At 41.0% G+C, this 15,700-nt stretch overlaps 1 protein-coding gene across 1 annotated transcript in view; it reads right to left on the bottom strand.

Moving 5' to 3' along the window:
- Window positions 1-15,700, bottom strand: part of LOC103360208 (aryl hydrocarbon receptor-like) — a 100,740-nt gene that overhangs the window by 79,567 nt on the left and 5,473 nt on the right. The window contains exon 2 of the mRNA XM_008285890.1: window positions 4,249-4,436. Coding sequence (XP_008284112.1) covers window positions 4,249-4,436 — 188 coding nt within the window. The remainder of the gene's footprint in view (window positions 1-4,248; window positions 4,437-15,700) is intronic.

Raw genomic sequence — 15,700 nt, 5'->3', positions numbered from 1 at the left:
CAACGTCATGATTTTCCTAAAATTTTTATTTATTATTACTTTCATCTTATTTCAGTGTTTTTCCTTCTTTAATGGGAGGCTATGACTAAATACGTCGACATGCATCTCCACGGGAATCGCCTCTTCCTCCGCGGCACAGTTTGACAGTAACCAGACGCCTGGCGCGAATGCATTTGTTCGGCCGCCGCTAAGCGAGCGGCGCTGCCAAATAATTGATGAGCCCGGAGCAACAGGCTCTGCTGTCTGTTTCCTTTGGCAACAGGTCGAGTTCTGCTGCTGCTGCTGCTGCTGCAGGAAGAAAAAAAAAAAAGTCTGAAACTGGCCTCCATGTTGCAGCTACACACACACATGAGGGTTTTTTTTTTTTTACTGTTTCGGAGCACAAATAGACCGTAACATGTCTGCAGGGGGCTGATGGGGCTGTTAGTCAATGCCAGGGACTCACTGATCAGCTGCCAGCGGCTGAGATTTCTGGCTCACTCTGCAGCCTTGTTTCAGAACAAAACCTCCCATTGATTCCAGCAACGAAGGCGTTCTGGTTCTGAAGCCAGTAAAGAGAACGCTGCAGCACTTTTATTATCCCAGCGTTTGGCTGACACACCTCCTGCCCGCTACATGTTTCTGATTTGTGCTCTGATTGCCGTCTCTGCTGCTCCGCGTGGGCAGAATTTACAGTTTGGGTCAATTGCAGCTGAAGTGGACTTTCCTGAAACGACGAGATACTCAAATTTTATGAAGCAGCAGCAGCAGCGGCGCAGGAATTGACTTTAACTCTGAGCACCAAAACACACACTGAAAGCTGTTTTATATCTATATTTAAAAAAAAAGAAAGAGCCAGAAACTACTAAAACGGTCCAAGTTAAGCTTTCCGACGGTACTTAAACGCATCATATGGTTCCACCAGGAGAAAAGGAACAAAAATAGGCTTATAGAATTTCAGCAAAAATTATTTTAAAAAAAAGAATAAATAAATAAATATAAAAGAAATTCTGCACTCCAAAGAGCAACTGAGAAGAAATCTACAGCCACGTTAAAAAAAAAAAAAAATTATATTATAAGTGACGACAAGCGAGAGGAAAAAATAGATAATATATAATAAATAGATAAATAATATATATAAAATAAAAAAATATTTCATAGATAAATAATATATATAAAATAAAAACAATATAAAATAAATAATGTATATAATAAAATATACAGTAAATGGATAAATAATATTTATAAAATAAAAAAATATTTAATATATAATAAAAATTATATATATATTAAATATATATATATAATTAAGAAAATGCATAATATATAATAAATATATAATTGATAAAAAAATATGATAAAATAGAAAATATTTGATAATAAAAATAAATAAATTCAGAAGGTTAAAAATCTGATATTAGCCAATAAAAACAAAGGAACACAAGCAGCAGCTAGAAGCAGGATGTAAAAGCTGCTGTTTCCCACATTTAATCAATTATTCTGGTGCTACAGAGATAGACAGAGACTGGGCTGCAACTACCGATTAATTTAATCTGCTTTATGTTTTCTTGATTAGTTGTTTGTTCTATAAAAATGTCCAAAAGTGACGATATTCAGTTTACTGTCACTGAGGAGGAAAGAAAATATTCAGCTTTAAGAAACTGGAATCAGACAATTTAAACTCTAAAATACCTCCAGATTGTTGCAGCACTAACAGGGATGACATAAAGATGCTTTTTTAATCTTAATTTCTTTGAAATTTAAGGTGTTCTGTCTTTTTTTGGCAGAAATGAACAGAAAAGTTGATAAGTAATGACTGTGGCTGCACTGATCCTCGTCATAAATCATAAATTGTGTAAAATTGTGCCACAAAAACAAACATGATGGCTTTCAAAGGGCTATTTTTACACAAAAAAGCAACAACATGCAGTTTAAAATGACGTCAAACAGAGAAAGGCGGACGACGTTTGCTATTTTTGCTCGATATGCGGCTTTAAAAGACCCGTATGTGCTGCTGTTGCCGTATCCTGCAGGACGATGTGAGCCTTTTAGCATCCAGCGCTGAACAGGTGTACGTTAATACGCCGGCTGTGTGCGGCTCATCTCCCTGACAGCGTTTACAGAGAAATTCTCGCCTCGTCTCGGTCCACTTCACACCTCCTGTTGCCGAGGAGCACCGATCCAAATATACGGTGAGCCGCGAGGGCCAGATTTCACACCGATATAGCCTCTCAGCTGGCGGCGGCGGCGACCGCGCCCCCGCTGACCATCCACCGTAAATAGGATCGAATCGCTGCCGTTTTCACAAAAGGCAGCAGAACAACAGCGGGGGGAAGTTCGATCCTCAAGCTAGAAAACAATGAGAACACTTGACTTTTTTTCATAAATAATCCAGCGAGCCCCGGCGGACACATTCGTCTTTTCAAAGAGGCTCGAGAACATCATTCCTCCTCCAGTTTGCTCTTACAAAACAAACCATCCCAAAGCTATTCTTCTTCTTTTTTGTTGTCAAACACTTGTATGTAATTGTTCTAAAGATTTACAGCCTGGAATGCTTCTGAACCGAGGCGAGCTCCGTCTGAGACATCCAGATGTTGCTTTAGAAGCTTGTATTCCACTTCCTCCTCCGCTGTCCTGCCAAAAAACACTGTACTTCTTGAATCGTCTTCGGTGCCGACCCGCTGTCCTTCCTAACTCTTGGCTGCCGGTGTTGAAAGTTGTCTTTTTTCACTACTGTTCAAAACACTGGAAATGCGAGAATTTGACAAAAAACACGATCTGGTTCCAGTATCAGCCACAAAAAGTGAAACTGAGGTGTGGCTGGTGTCCCTCAGAAGGATGTTTGTCTGCTTTGGGGCACTAAACGGGAACAAAACTGATCTTTAAAGGTTCAGACTAAACTGTTTTCATTAACCCAAAGTGTGGCTGATTGGTTGAACACACTGTCGTAGACTTTCAACCAGCAGAAGTGGTGAACACCCACGAAAAATGTGCTTTTAAAGACACAAATTCACCACAAGACTTTCTATTTATTGAACTCCAGCGGCCTAAATTAGCACGCTAGCGCTCATTTTATCACCGTTAAAGATTGTTATCATCAGACGAGGAATGAGTTCAGGCAGCTGCTGTGGTCAGTTTAGTGTCTAGATTTAGGTTTAAACGACATCCACCATCTGAACGCTGCTGTAAAACAGTTTACTTCGCTAATAGTCGGCCACCTTGATCATCAATAATCGATTATTCCTTGAAATGATTCTGATAAAACCGCTTTTAACCCCTGACGCTTAAGTGAAAAACAATTAAAGACAAATTTAATGGTGAAAACAGCTTCATTTCCAAGCAAATCCAAAGCACTGAACGAAGCAAACGACTGTAGTTAACGTAGCTTCAACAGGTGTCCGCGAATGTTGTCGTAGCAACTCCATCAGTCTGCCGGCGTCTGCTGCCGACGTTAAATTAATTTATGCTCATTACTATCTTTCATCACTTTAGTTTGACTGAATCACTCCCAGCTTGCGCTAGCATGTGAAACTCCTAGCTTAGCATTATTACCATTAGCCATAGGTAGCTAGCTAAACCGGCCTTTTTACAAGACGACAGTTAGTGGTTACACAGCAGGGAGGTGCGCTTGTTTTACGCACCGTTCGCAAACACACCTGTAACTCCGTCTCACTAAACAGCAAGAGGCTCCACCTGGTGGCACAAACAGGTACTACAGCACATCGACAACACGCTCATGCTATGCACGTCAATCATTTTCCGCCTGATGAGATCAAATCCACTCACTCACATTAAACAGTCAGAGCACAAACATTGCCGCCTCGTGTCTCCGTAGCGACTGCGTACGTTATTTTTGTTAGTCACGACATCACCACGATACTTTTTGAAGTGAATGTTGTTGTTAGTTATAAAAATCAATACTTTCTGTGAGTCTGAAGCAGTGATAGAGCCGAATATTGTGCAAAAACGTGACATTACAGTCTGAAAAAGAGCCATGAAGAGCGTCTCACTAAACAGCAAGAGGGTCCACCTGGTGGCACAAACAGGTACTGCAGCACATCGACAACACACGTTCTGACATCCCTCGTTTTCCGCCTGATGAGGTCAAATCAACTCACTCACGTTTAACAGTCAGAGCATAAACATGGCCGCCTCGTGTCTCCGTAGTGACTGCGTACGTTATTACGAGTCTGAAGCCGAATATTGTGCCAAAACGTGAAACAAAAGTCTTAAAAACAGCCATGAAGAGCGAGTTTGTCAAACACTCACCGTTGTAGAAGCTCTTGACCTTCAGGTAGCCGACGCTGAGGCGGAGGACGGACAGCTTGTCCAGCCGAGCCCGGACCTCCTCGGTGAAGGGCAGCAGGCTGGTGAGCTTGTCCAGTTCGCCGTTGAGGCGGTCGCGGTGGCGTTTGGACGGGTTGGTCTTGACGCCATCAGGAGGCTGAGGTTTGGGTCTGTGGACACAGAGCGACAACAACATTAAAACACATCACAACGGGCTGACGACTGGGTTTTTTCCCAAATCTCAAGTTTTGAAAAGCTCAGATTCCCTCTGAGGTTGAAAAGTTTGGATCACAAATTCGCTGGAGGCTGATTGGGTTCTGGATTATACCAACATGAGCTGGGATTAATGGAGACGACACTCAGATAACAACCAGGAGATGCTGACGGCTGCAGCAGGGATGTACGTAAAACATCACTACCGTAATGTCTGGACTATAAGCTGCTACTTTTTTCACATGCTGTGACCACTGCGGCTTAATTTATGGATTTTAATGATGTTTATGAGTTTGCCTCGAGATCAAAGTGACGTTGAGAGCGACCGAGAGGCTGAGGAAGTGTGTGACGAAGTGATTTTGACACTGAAGAAGACGACTTTAGTGGTTTTCAGGAGGAAGATAAAGATAGTGATCGATGACTTTTCCTGGTAGGCTGCTGTAGGTTTTATTTTCTTAACCAGTTGTGTTACAGGCACTGTTCGGAAAAAGGCATTATTTGTATATGTTACCGCTACGTATTTAATTAAAAGTTAATAAAATAACTATCTCACGTTACAACGTGGACATTCAGGTGCCTCAGTAGTCCGGATATTACGGTAAATGTGTGTATTTCTGTGGCGTTTTCCCTTCTTCACATTGTTCAGTGGACAAAACATGAGATTTTTGTTGTAATATCCGTCACCACTTCTAGAAAATACAACGCTACGACCCATTTTTGTACTTCTATGTTGTGTTTTGTGCTTTTATAATCATCTGGCTGCTCTCTCTTTACCTCAAACCAGTTTAAAAAAGCTAATTCTGTGCCGCTCTCCCGCATGACGGCCTCCTAGTTTGTCACCTGAAGTTGTAATCACTTATGCAGACTCTTTATATAATCACATGTGTGTTTTTTTTTCCCCTTTAGAGCTGCTGAGCGTCAGGACGACGACCAAGCCTGGACCACCTCGACTCTCCAGAGCCTGCTCCATCCCCGGTCGCCCCGGCAACCAGGTGAGAAAAACGACGTCACCTGCTCCGGGGCTTGTTTACCGCCCGCCGGCTCGCCTCGGCGCCAAAAAACAATCGCGGGTGATTTGCCGCTGGATGGATGAATCCACAGACGGCTGCGGGCTATAAATCCAGCCAGCGAGGGGGGAAATGGAGAGCTTCCTTCCTAAATGACATTTCCACCGTTTGAAATGTCACGTCTGTTTACACAAAACACTCGACTGAAAGGTGCTGACTGCAGGGAGACGGATTAAAGCTCCGTTACAGCTCCGTCCAGGGAGCACAGCGGCAGGGAAACGGGCTGAAAAACCCGAGAGGACGTTTAATTCTCTTTTACTTATTCATCCAGGTGTAAGGTAATTCTTCTGTTAAAGGCAGTCCTGTGCTCCACGGCTTCATCACAGTTTCCATCCTGACTAAGTTCAGCCCTCAGAGCGACTTGTAGGTTTCATTTTTTATTAAATCTACACAAAACAGTTCATGAAAACGATTGTTCGTCAAGTTAACGTGAGATTTTTCACATTATACGCGACATAAAGGCTGAAATTCAGATGAAAAAGTCGGATTTTTGAGCGTCTTCACTTAATTTTTACAACAATTTCTCCTCGACTGTCTCTGAGTTGTGAAAAATAATTAAATAAAAAACAACGTCCACATCAAAAACCTCTAATCACAGAGAATAATTCACTCTTTTACAGCGTTTGACAGTAAAATTACACAACTTTTACTGTAATTAAATCAGAAAAAAATATTATTTTAAATATATTTGCAACTAAAAACTGTGTATTCAGGATTAAATTATTGGAAAGAATTTTTTTAGCTGCTTTTTTACAGATTTTACCCGTTTTGATGAATAAAATCACACAAAAAAAGTATTTATTTATTCATGAACATTATTTAAATAACTCACCTGTTGTTGCTTTTCAAAAGGGAATCATGATCAATTTATTTAGGCTTTTTTATTTATTTAGAAGAATTTACAAAAAAGACTGAACCTAAACTACAGATTTCTAGTAAAAACACAAAAATTTTATTTTATTGACATTTTGACCTTAAAAAGAAAAAACAGGCCAAAACTGTGACATTTAAAATGTAAAAAAAATATATTTTTTTGAAATATTAACTTGTTTGACAATGCGTGACTAAATTACACTTTTATTTACTGTTAAAGCAGCTAAAATCACATTACATTACAGATATTTGCAATTATTTTAACAGTCTTTGCAGTAACTGAATATTTTCTGGCACTTTTTTCACATTTTTTTCTCTACGATTTTATTATTTACAGTGTGGAGGATTTGATTTGTAGGCCGGGGAATCTCTTAAGCACCCAAACGTTTTATTAAAATGCTATTTTCTGCTGCGTTTTTCCTTCTTCGGTTTGAATATTGCACTTGTTTTTTATTAAACTACTCCTCATGTTGGCTGTTCTACTTTTTGTGGCTTGTTCTAGTTCCTGATTAATTTTCTTGCACTTTCATTCGCCGGCATCCTGCAGCTTTCAGGCGGCCGGCGTAAACCCGTCTACAGATCCCCATCTCGACAGCAGCAGGTCAAACAAATGGCTTGATAAAGACAACAGGCTCTGTTGTGTTAACTGGTGTGAGGAGGTAAATAAACTCGGGCTGTTTGGCTGCAGGTCCACAGAGAAACAGGTCTGTGTCTGTAACTGAACTCCGATGACCGGCGGTGAACCCGGAGGCTTCTCGTCCGTAACTCAAACCAGACCTTGGCTGCACAGAGGGGCTTTTCTGCTTCCCAGGGAAGGTGTGAGGCTGTGGGAGCTCCTCGGACGGGCCGGGGGACGTTTCTGGAGCTCTGCTGTGATTTCTGCATTCAGACACCGGGCCACAGTCTGATGCTCAGTTTTGCATTTCGGTCGTTTTCACCTGCACGATTAAAGATGACGCTCAACTCCAGCCGAGAGTCGAGCGTCTGCAGCACACGGTTTAAAAACAGCTCGCCTTTACTTCTTCTTTCCACTCGAAGAAAACAAGTTTCCAGTTCGCTGCGTCTCCCAAAATAAACCGACGTACCCTGCGGTCGCTCGGCTCCGCCTCCCGTCAATCACGGCCCAGACAAACCACCAGCTATTGTATGCAAATGTAAAGCATAAATAAAGTTTGGCAAACATCGGGCTGACGGGACGCGCAGGAAAATCTTTCAAGTGGAAAATTACGTCTGCGTGCCCTTGAGCAAGCAGACGGCGATTCAGTTGCGCAGGTTTTCTTCTGAAGTTTATTCTCACGTTCAAGTCTAAACACACCGATGAGCTGCTTTCCTGCAGCTTTCAGCCGCTCTAGAGTCAGCGTTACGGACGGAATCACAAGTTTGCATGTAAACAGGTGCATATTCGTGGCTAAGCTAACTCCGCTAATCACCAAATTCGGCTGATAAAAGTTTTAAAATGAGATCTGAGCAATGAAATGCAGCATGTTTATCACATAAGTTGACGTGCACGTTTAAAATCTTTATATTTACTGCATTATGTATATTTACTACAGGACAGACATGATGTCCTCCACAATTAGGTGGGAAAAAAACACAAAGTGAGTCTGAAAATATCGATCTAAGCTATCAGTAGAAATGGAAAAATGTGCATCTCTCACGTTTGGTATTAAACAAAAAAAGAAAATCTTTAGTTTTGTCCGAGCAGAAGTGGAAACCCAACAGAAAGGACGTTTAAAGCAACAGAAATCCATCAGACTGTCGATGTGGAGTCGGGATAGTTGATGAACTTTCAGGATTATTTTGGGGATTTTCTGTTTAAAATCATCTGTTCTTCTGCTCGACCGTCTCTGATTTGCTTGAATTTTTTTTATCTTAAAATACGGACATTTAAAATGGTATCTGTGGAATTTTAGATTCACACATAGAGCACTTGCTGAGATTTTTTTGTTTAAAAAATTGCTCTTCGACCCACTTTTAGTGAGTTTTTGTCAAACCAATCAATGATAAGAGTGCAACTTAATTTTTTTTTTTAAACCAAATATTTATTTTTAAAAGGTTTTCTACACGTTGCAGCTACACATAGTTCAGAAAATACCACTACTTTATCAGTTTTGTGCTAATGTGAGCACAAACGTGGGACTTTAAATGACTTTTCATCGTATTCTTTGTATTTAAACTCACCAATAATTAGAGATTATTTCATCTGTTTGTCCAATATTGCAGATTCTGAATCAACTGCATGCAAGTCTTTTATTTTTTTATAGTTTAATCTAATCCTAAATTGCATAATCCATGTTTTTTTTCTATAATAACAGAGACGGTCGCACAGTAATTGCTCTAAAAATTGAATTAATTAAGCTGAAATGATCCAATTATGCTTATTGTTGAAGCAGAGAGTTGTCTGTGCACTAAACGCCGGCTGACTCTGGAGATCCAAGCAGCAGATAAACTTATTATCTGGCGGTAAATTGAGCTAAAACGCGGGTTAACGTCCCCGCTGCTCGCTGAGCTCCGTCGGCTCGTTGCTCAACAGCGCTCCAGCATCTGGTCGTCGTGGGAACGCAACCGGTGACCTCGCAGCCGCAGGTCGGCCTCACGCGGAGCAGCTGCACGTCTGCTGCTCCTCCAGCTAAATCAGCTTCAGATGTTCCTGCTGATGACTCCTCCGGGGCTCCGGGGTCAGGCGAGGCCACCGGTGGGGCGGCCCAGTGCGAGAGCAGCACCTGTACGCCTGCATACCTTCCAGGCACCGCGGCGCTCGACCCTTTAACCTCCTGACTCCTGGTCCGGAGCTGCAGGAACACCTTCCAACAAACCGCCGCCACAGACGCACCAAAACAGGAACCTAAATCGTAAATTAGGCCACATGCAAAAGTTAAATTTTACTGCTGAATAAAACCGCCTCGAAGACGGCTTCAGTTTGAGCAACTCTCGAGGAAACGAGTTTGCAAGGAGCAAAACGCAGATACAAATGACATAAAGAGTCAGAAACAAACCAAAAATATGTGAAAGAGCGACCTGAAGCCTGGCAGGAAATACACAACCAGTCACACGTGCAAATGTCTCGACTCTAAAAATACATCAAAGGGCCAGAAACACTCGTATCTTCACCGTAAGTAAAGCTTTCTGTGGAATATACTGAACCTAAATGAACGAAAACCAAACAATAACCAACCGTTCTTCCCTGAAAAGCTATAATTTCATTGGTTACCGGCGTTTAAAAAAGGAAAAGCATGCCTTTAGCAGTAATACCAACAATCTGATGCTAAAAATAAACGTTCAGTTGAAGAAGACCTCGAGCCAAAAGTGAGAATTTTATGATTTTATATCTATAAAAGCACAAAAAAACCTCTAAATGAAGAGAAACAAGCCAAAAATAAACGCAAAGCAGCAGAAAACTCCTGCTTAACGTCCAAATTGTTGGATTTTATGAGCTAATCGTTCTATAAAAAGAGCAAAACTACCTCTAAAAATAACCTGAAGAGGTAGAAAAGAGCCAAAAATAAATTCTCAATGGTGGAAAAGTCTGATACTACGACTGATATTGTGATTTTACAGGATAATTAAGCTAAAACAAATGAGCAAAATGCCTCTACAGATAACATTAGGATGAAAATAAACACAGCAGCATAAAAACACACGCCTAAGATGAAGAAAGTATGATTTTACAGGTTAATAGCCCTAAAAAATCATCTAAAAATAACATTACGACGTAGAAACAAGCCAAAAATAAATGTGAACAAGAGGCGGGAGCATTCCTGCTCCATGATTTCACTGATAATTTGTAAATAAAATGGCAAAAATATCTCTAAAATTAACAAAAAGAACCAGAACAGCAGGTGTCTGAGCTGCAATGTGATTCTTCAGGTTAGTTTCAGCTGCAAATATGTAAAGTTTGGTGTAAAATACAGTTAAATGTGCAGGAAAAGTTGCTTCCTAACGAGTTTAACTGTTAAAATCTGGGGGACATTAACGATAAGTGGCAGAAAACTTCATGCTTAAAGTAAGTATAGTACGATTTCTTGTGTAATTGTTCAAAAACTGGACTAAAACCCCTCAAATTAGTTGTAAAAACTGTCCAAAATATCCTTAAAATTAACAACAAAAAAAAAACTTCATGTCAGTTTTAGCTGCAAATGTGTAAAGTTTGGTGTAAAATACAGTTAAACGTGCAGAAAAAGTTGCTTCCTAACGAGTTTAACTGTTAAAATCTGGGGGAGATTAATGACAAGCGGCAGAAAACCTCATGCTTAAAGCGAGTATAGAGTGATTTCTTGGATATTTGTTGTAAAACTGGACCAAAATACCTCTAAAAAGAACATAAATTCAAATATAAAGAGCCAGAACAGCAGGTGTTTGAGCTGCAACGGGATTCTTTATGTTAGTTTTAGTTGTAAATGTGTAATGTTTGGTGTAAAATACAGTGAAATGTGCACTAAAAATTGCTTTCAGGTAATGTTTGTGAGCTCAAAAGTTAAAATCTGGAGGAAATAAACGATGAGCGGCAGAAAACTTCATGCCTAAAGCGAGTACAGTACAATTTCTTGCATAATTGTTCAAAAACTGGACCAAAACATCTCAAATTAGTTGCAAAAACTGCCCAAAACATCCTTAAAATTAACTAAAAAAAACCTGTCCTGTCAGTTTTAGCTGCAAATATGTAAGGTTTGGTGTAAAATACAGTGAAATGTGCACTAAAAGTTGCTTCCAGGTAATGCTTGTGAGCTCAAAAGCTAAAATCTGGAGGAAATGAACGATAAGCGGCAGAAAACTTCATGCCTAAAGTGAGTACAGTATGATTGCACAGGATAATTGTTGTAAAACTGGACCAAAATATGAAAAATTAGCTGTAAAAACCGCCCTAAATATCCTTAAGATTAACAAAAAGAGCCAGAACAGCAGGTGTCTGAGCTACAACAGGATTCTTTATGTCAGTTTAAGCTGCAAATGTGCAGGAAAAGTTGCTTCCAGGTAACACTGGCGAGGGGGTAAATTAACGATATGCGACAGAAACCTCATGCCTAAAGTGAGCATAGTATGATTTCCTGCATACTTGTTCAAAAACTGGACCAAAATATCACTAATTAGCTGTAAAAACTGGCCTAAATATCCTTAAGATCAACAAAAAGAGCCAGAACAGCAGGTGTCTGAGCTGATTCTTTGTCAGTTTTAGCTGTCCTGTTTGGTGTAAAATGCAGCGAGATGTGCAGGACAAGTTGCTTCCAGGTAACGTTTGTGAGCTCAAAAGTTAAAATCTGGAGGAAATCAACGATAAGCGGCAGAAAACCTCATGCCTAAAGTGAGTATAGTATGATTGCATAGGATAATTGTAGTAAAACTGGACCAAAATATTACAAATTAGCTGTAAAAACTGCTCAGAATATCTCTAAAATTCACAGAAAGAGCCAGAACAGCAGGTGTCTGAGCTGATTCTTTGTCAGTTTTAGCTGCAGATATGTCCTGTTTGGTGTGAAATGCAGCGAGATGTGCAGGACAAGTTGCTTCCAGGTAACGCTGGCGAGTCCTGCAGTTCAGATCTCTCCACGGCTGAGCTGCAGTCGTAACATGAAAGTGTAAAACGTGGACGCTGCCCTCCCTCCCTCCTTCCCTCCCTCCCTCCTGTAAATAAGACATCTGCTTCCAATAATACTCCAGAACACGACATATCTGAAATCGAGGCGAGATGGCTATCGCCGCATTCCTGACGGCACAACTCCCTGCGAGAACAATGAGCGGCCAGTGTTGTTGCCGCTCGCCTTATCGACCCGATCTGTCCTGGAAGGGGCGTGCGCCGCTCACACCGGTGTGTCGGTGAGTCCGGGGGGTTGGACTCGCAGAAACACTCCCCCGCCGCCACACAAAGTGCCTTTGTGTGGCGGCGGGGCAACGACACCGTTTCAGAACAAAAGAAACTGAATACGATTTTGGCGGCCGGGCCCTGCCGGAGTTATGATACAGGAACAGCCCGGCTCTGGAGGAGGATCGGGCTGAGAAAGCCGGACAACGGCGCCACGGTAACACCTGCAATGTAACACCTGTTTCACAAGCGACGTATGAAAGCTATCAGGGACGAGAATTAGTCACCAAGTAGTTGAAGTCGCTGACATTTATCTCACCCCTCGGTGGATATAACAGTAAACAATTACTCATCAAACACAACCTGGATCTGGTGAGGATTACTGAACATCAGAGGTCCAAGGTTCTGGAGATTCTCCAGAACGGCTGCAAGATTAATAATAACAATCATGATTTGGCCGTACTGCAATTAAATAGGCAAGATCGGCTTTGTTATTGAAGATTAAAACGCTCATAGAAAACAGCCCATGTAGATAAAGTCACTCTTCTCACACTAATGTTAATATAACGCTGGAGACTAGAGGCTTCTCAGTCATCTACACTTTAGCCATAATGTGCTTTTTTTTTTGCACATTTTAAACTACTATATTATGAAAAATTGACAGAAATAGCTAAATCTGAATGTTTTTTTTACTTATTTGGCAAAAAAAAAGTCAATCCTGGCTTTTAAAAACTACATTTTTAAACTCAAAACTACATTATTGAAGGTTAAAATACTCATAACAATGGAACATGTAGATAAATTCACTCTTCTCAAACAAATTTTTAGATCACACCTACTCTGCAGTAACTGAGTGGAGACTAGAGGCTTCTCGGTCATCTACACTTTAGCCGTGTTTCCATAATATGCTTTTTTTGCACAATTTGAACTACTACATCATAAAAATTTGACAGAAATAGCAAAATTTGAATTTTTTCTTTAATAATTTGGCAAAAAAATGTCCATCGTGGCTTTTAAAAACTAGATTTTTAAACTCAAAACTATGTTATTGACGTTTAAAATGCTCATAACAATGGAACATGTAGATAAATTCACTCTTCTCAAACTAAGTTTTGATCACACCTACTCTGCAGTAACTGAGTGGAGACTAGAGGCTTCTCGGTCATCTACACTTTATTTAATATCATATGTTTTTTTTGCACATTTTGAACTACTGCCTTAGACAAAGTTGACAGAAATAGCAAAATTTGAATTTATTTTTTACTAATTTGGCAAAAAAAAGTTTCCATCCTAGCTTTTAAAAACTACATTTTCAAACTCAGAACTGTGTTATTGACATTTAAAATGCTCATAAAAACAGCCCATGTGGATAAATTCACTCTTCTCAAACTGATTTGTCATCACACCTGAGTTGCTGCTGCTGCAGTAGCTGAGTGGAGACTAGAAGCTTCTCAGTGTTCAGTCGCCTACACGTGAAGCATTTTTGGAATAATTCTAATCTAACACACTTTAGCAAGGGTTTTTTGCACATTCTGAAGCAGTGGATTAGAAAAGAGTTGATGGAAATAGCAATAGTTGAAAATGAACTTGCAAAAATGATCGCTTCAGGTGGTTTCTGACGGTTTTTTTGAAGAACTGCACTCATAGAAAACAACCCGTGTAGATAAAACTACCTGGTTTAAGCTTAAAGCCTGACATCAGAACACCTTATTCCACTCTTTTCAGACTGATCCTTGGCTGTTGCAGTCGCTGAGTGGAGACTGGAGGCTTCTCAGCCGCCGAGCTAGCTTCTACTGTAGCTGCACGAGGCCTTCAGGGACCATCGGTAAACTGTAGTGTCTTTTTAAAAGCTGATGTTCTGCAATCTGTGTTTATATTTTGCCTGTAGGAGACGCACTGAAGTCAGGCAATGATCACTTCTGTTCTCGTTTCCATGCAAAGATCTGTAAATGTGTACGAGTGTTGCACAAGGTGGTGGCAAACACGGCGCTCTGTTGATTCAAAGGTGGAGTCGGTGACACAGAAGAAAACAGAGCAAACAGAGGGTTGATCTACGCAGCACTACTCGGTGTGTACAGGGAGAGTGGTAGGGCAGTAAATCTGGAACATGCTAACTGCTTAAACACGCTAACCTGCTCAGCATCAACTATCACTCCCCACAAACTCTTTTTTTCACTGCAGCTGCCTCATCGTGTCCTGACCTTAGCCGGCCTTATCACACTCAGGAAGTGAAAGCCGGTGTGATGTCCGTCACATGTCAGTCATGAGAGAAACAGTGAGACATCAGCATGACTCCGACTCAAGCCGCATCCATCAGAACAAAACCAAAACTTGTTGTTTATCTTTGTAGCGTCGGTGCTAGCTCTGATCTCCAACCATCACAGCAACAAGTGGAAATCCATCAAACAACAAGTAATAAAGGCTGGAAAAGCATCTTCGTTCAAAGCCTATCAGGTCTTCATGTATGCTTGGTCTGGTTTACATGAGCCACTCTCCCAACTTTAAATCCTCCAAAACTCAGAGCACCTGCCAACAACAAGAACCAACTCAGAGTAACGGCTTTGTTTTTAAAATTTAAAAACCTGTACACACTTTAGAGATTAAAAGCTTTCCTGAATAGCTGAGTAGTGGATCGACGGATGACTCGCTGGCACCGCTCAGCTGATGAGTTCACTGTTTGAGGCACTTCTCAGCTAAAAAGAGCCAAACATTTGCATCTCATCTGTCTTCATTGTAAATGGAACGCACACAAAGACGTCACGTTGACTTCTAGGAAACCGTTGTTGATATTTCATAGACGAAACAACTAATTAACGAATCAGAACCGTCGATTCCGTCACTCTGAGCTCCTCCTGAAGTCGCCTCGAGGTGCATTTAAGGGATTGGAGGAGGTTTTCGAGGTCATGGGAAGCGAGAGGACACAAGGAGGTAATGAAAAGCACCCACAGACAGGTCAGGAACATCAGGGCCGACATCCGATCGGCCTAATCCTGCAGCGTACAATGATATTTTAGACAATAGCGAGCTCTGGGGAAGGCTCTTTCCTGCCTCCACATCACAATGCCCCAGTGCACAGAGCCAAGTCCTTAAAGGAATGGTTTTCCCACTTTGGGGCAGAAGAAAAAAAAAAAAAAAGCTGGACGCAAAGATGCTATCGCTGCAAAACCCTGCAGCCAGAGTCAAAAACAACAACATTTAAAGGTTTTGTCTTCATTCAGAAAGCAAACATTTGAAATACTCATCTGCTCTTTAGCTGTTGTGCAAATTAGTCCGTATTTAATAAGATAACATCCTGTTTGCATGTCTGAGCATCACAGTCTCAAAAACTTGACACACAAACGAGAACATTTTTGAAGAAATTTCGTTTGTACCCCTGCTGCTCCTCCTATTACCGCTCGCTAGCTCCTATTAGCACTTCTTAGCTCTAGATTGCAAGGGTCTAATTAGCTGCTATTAGCTTCTCTCGGCTCCAACTGGCTCTGGT

Source organism: Stegastes partitus, unplaced genomic scaffold (genome assembly GCF_000690725.1).
Source record: "Stegastes partitus isolate 25-593 unplaced genomic scaffold, Stegastes_partitus-1.0.2 Scaffold421, whole genome shotgun sequence".
In the NCBI taxonomy this organism is placed as follows: domain Eukaryota; kingdom Metazoa; phylum Chordata; class Actinopteri; family Pomacentridae; genus Stegastes; species Stegastes partitus.
Note: the sequence above shows the minus strand (reverse complement) of the source record. Positions and strands in the feature narration are given on the sequence as shown.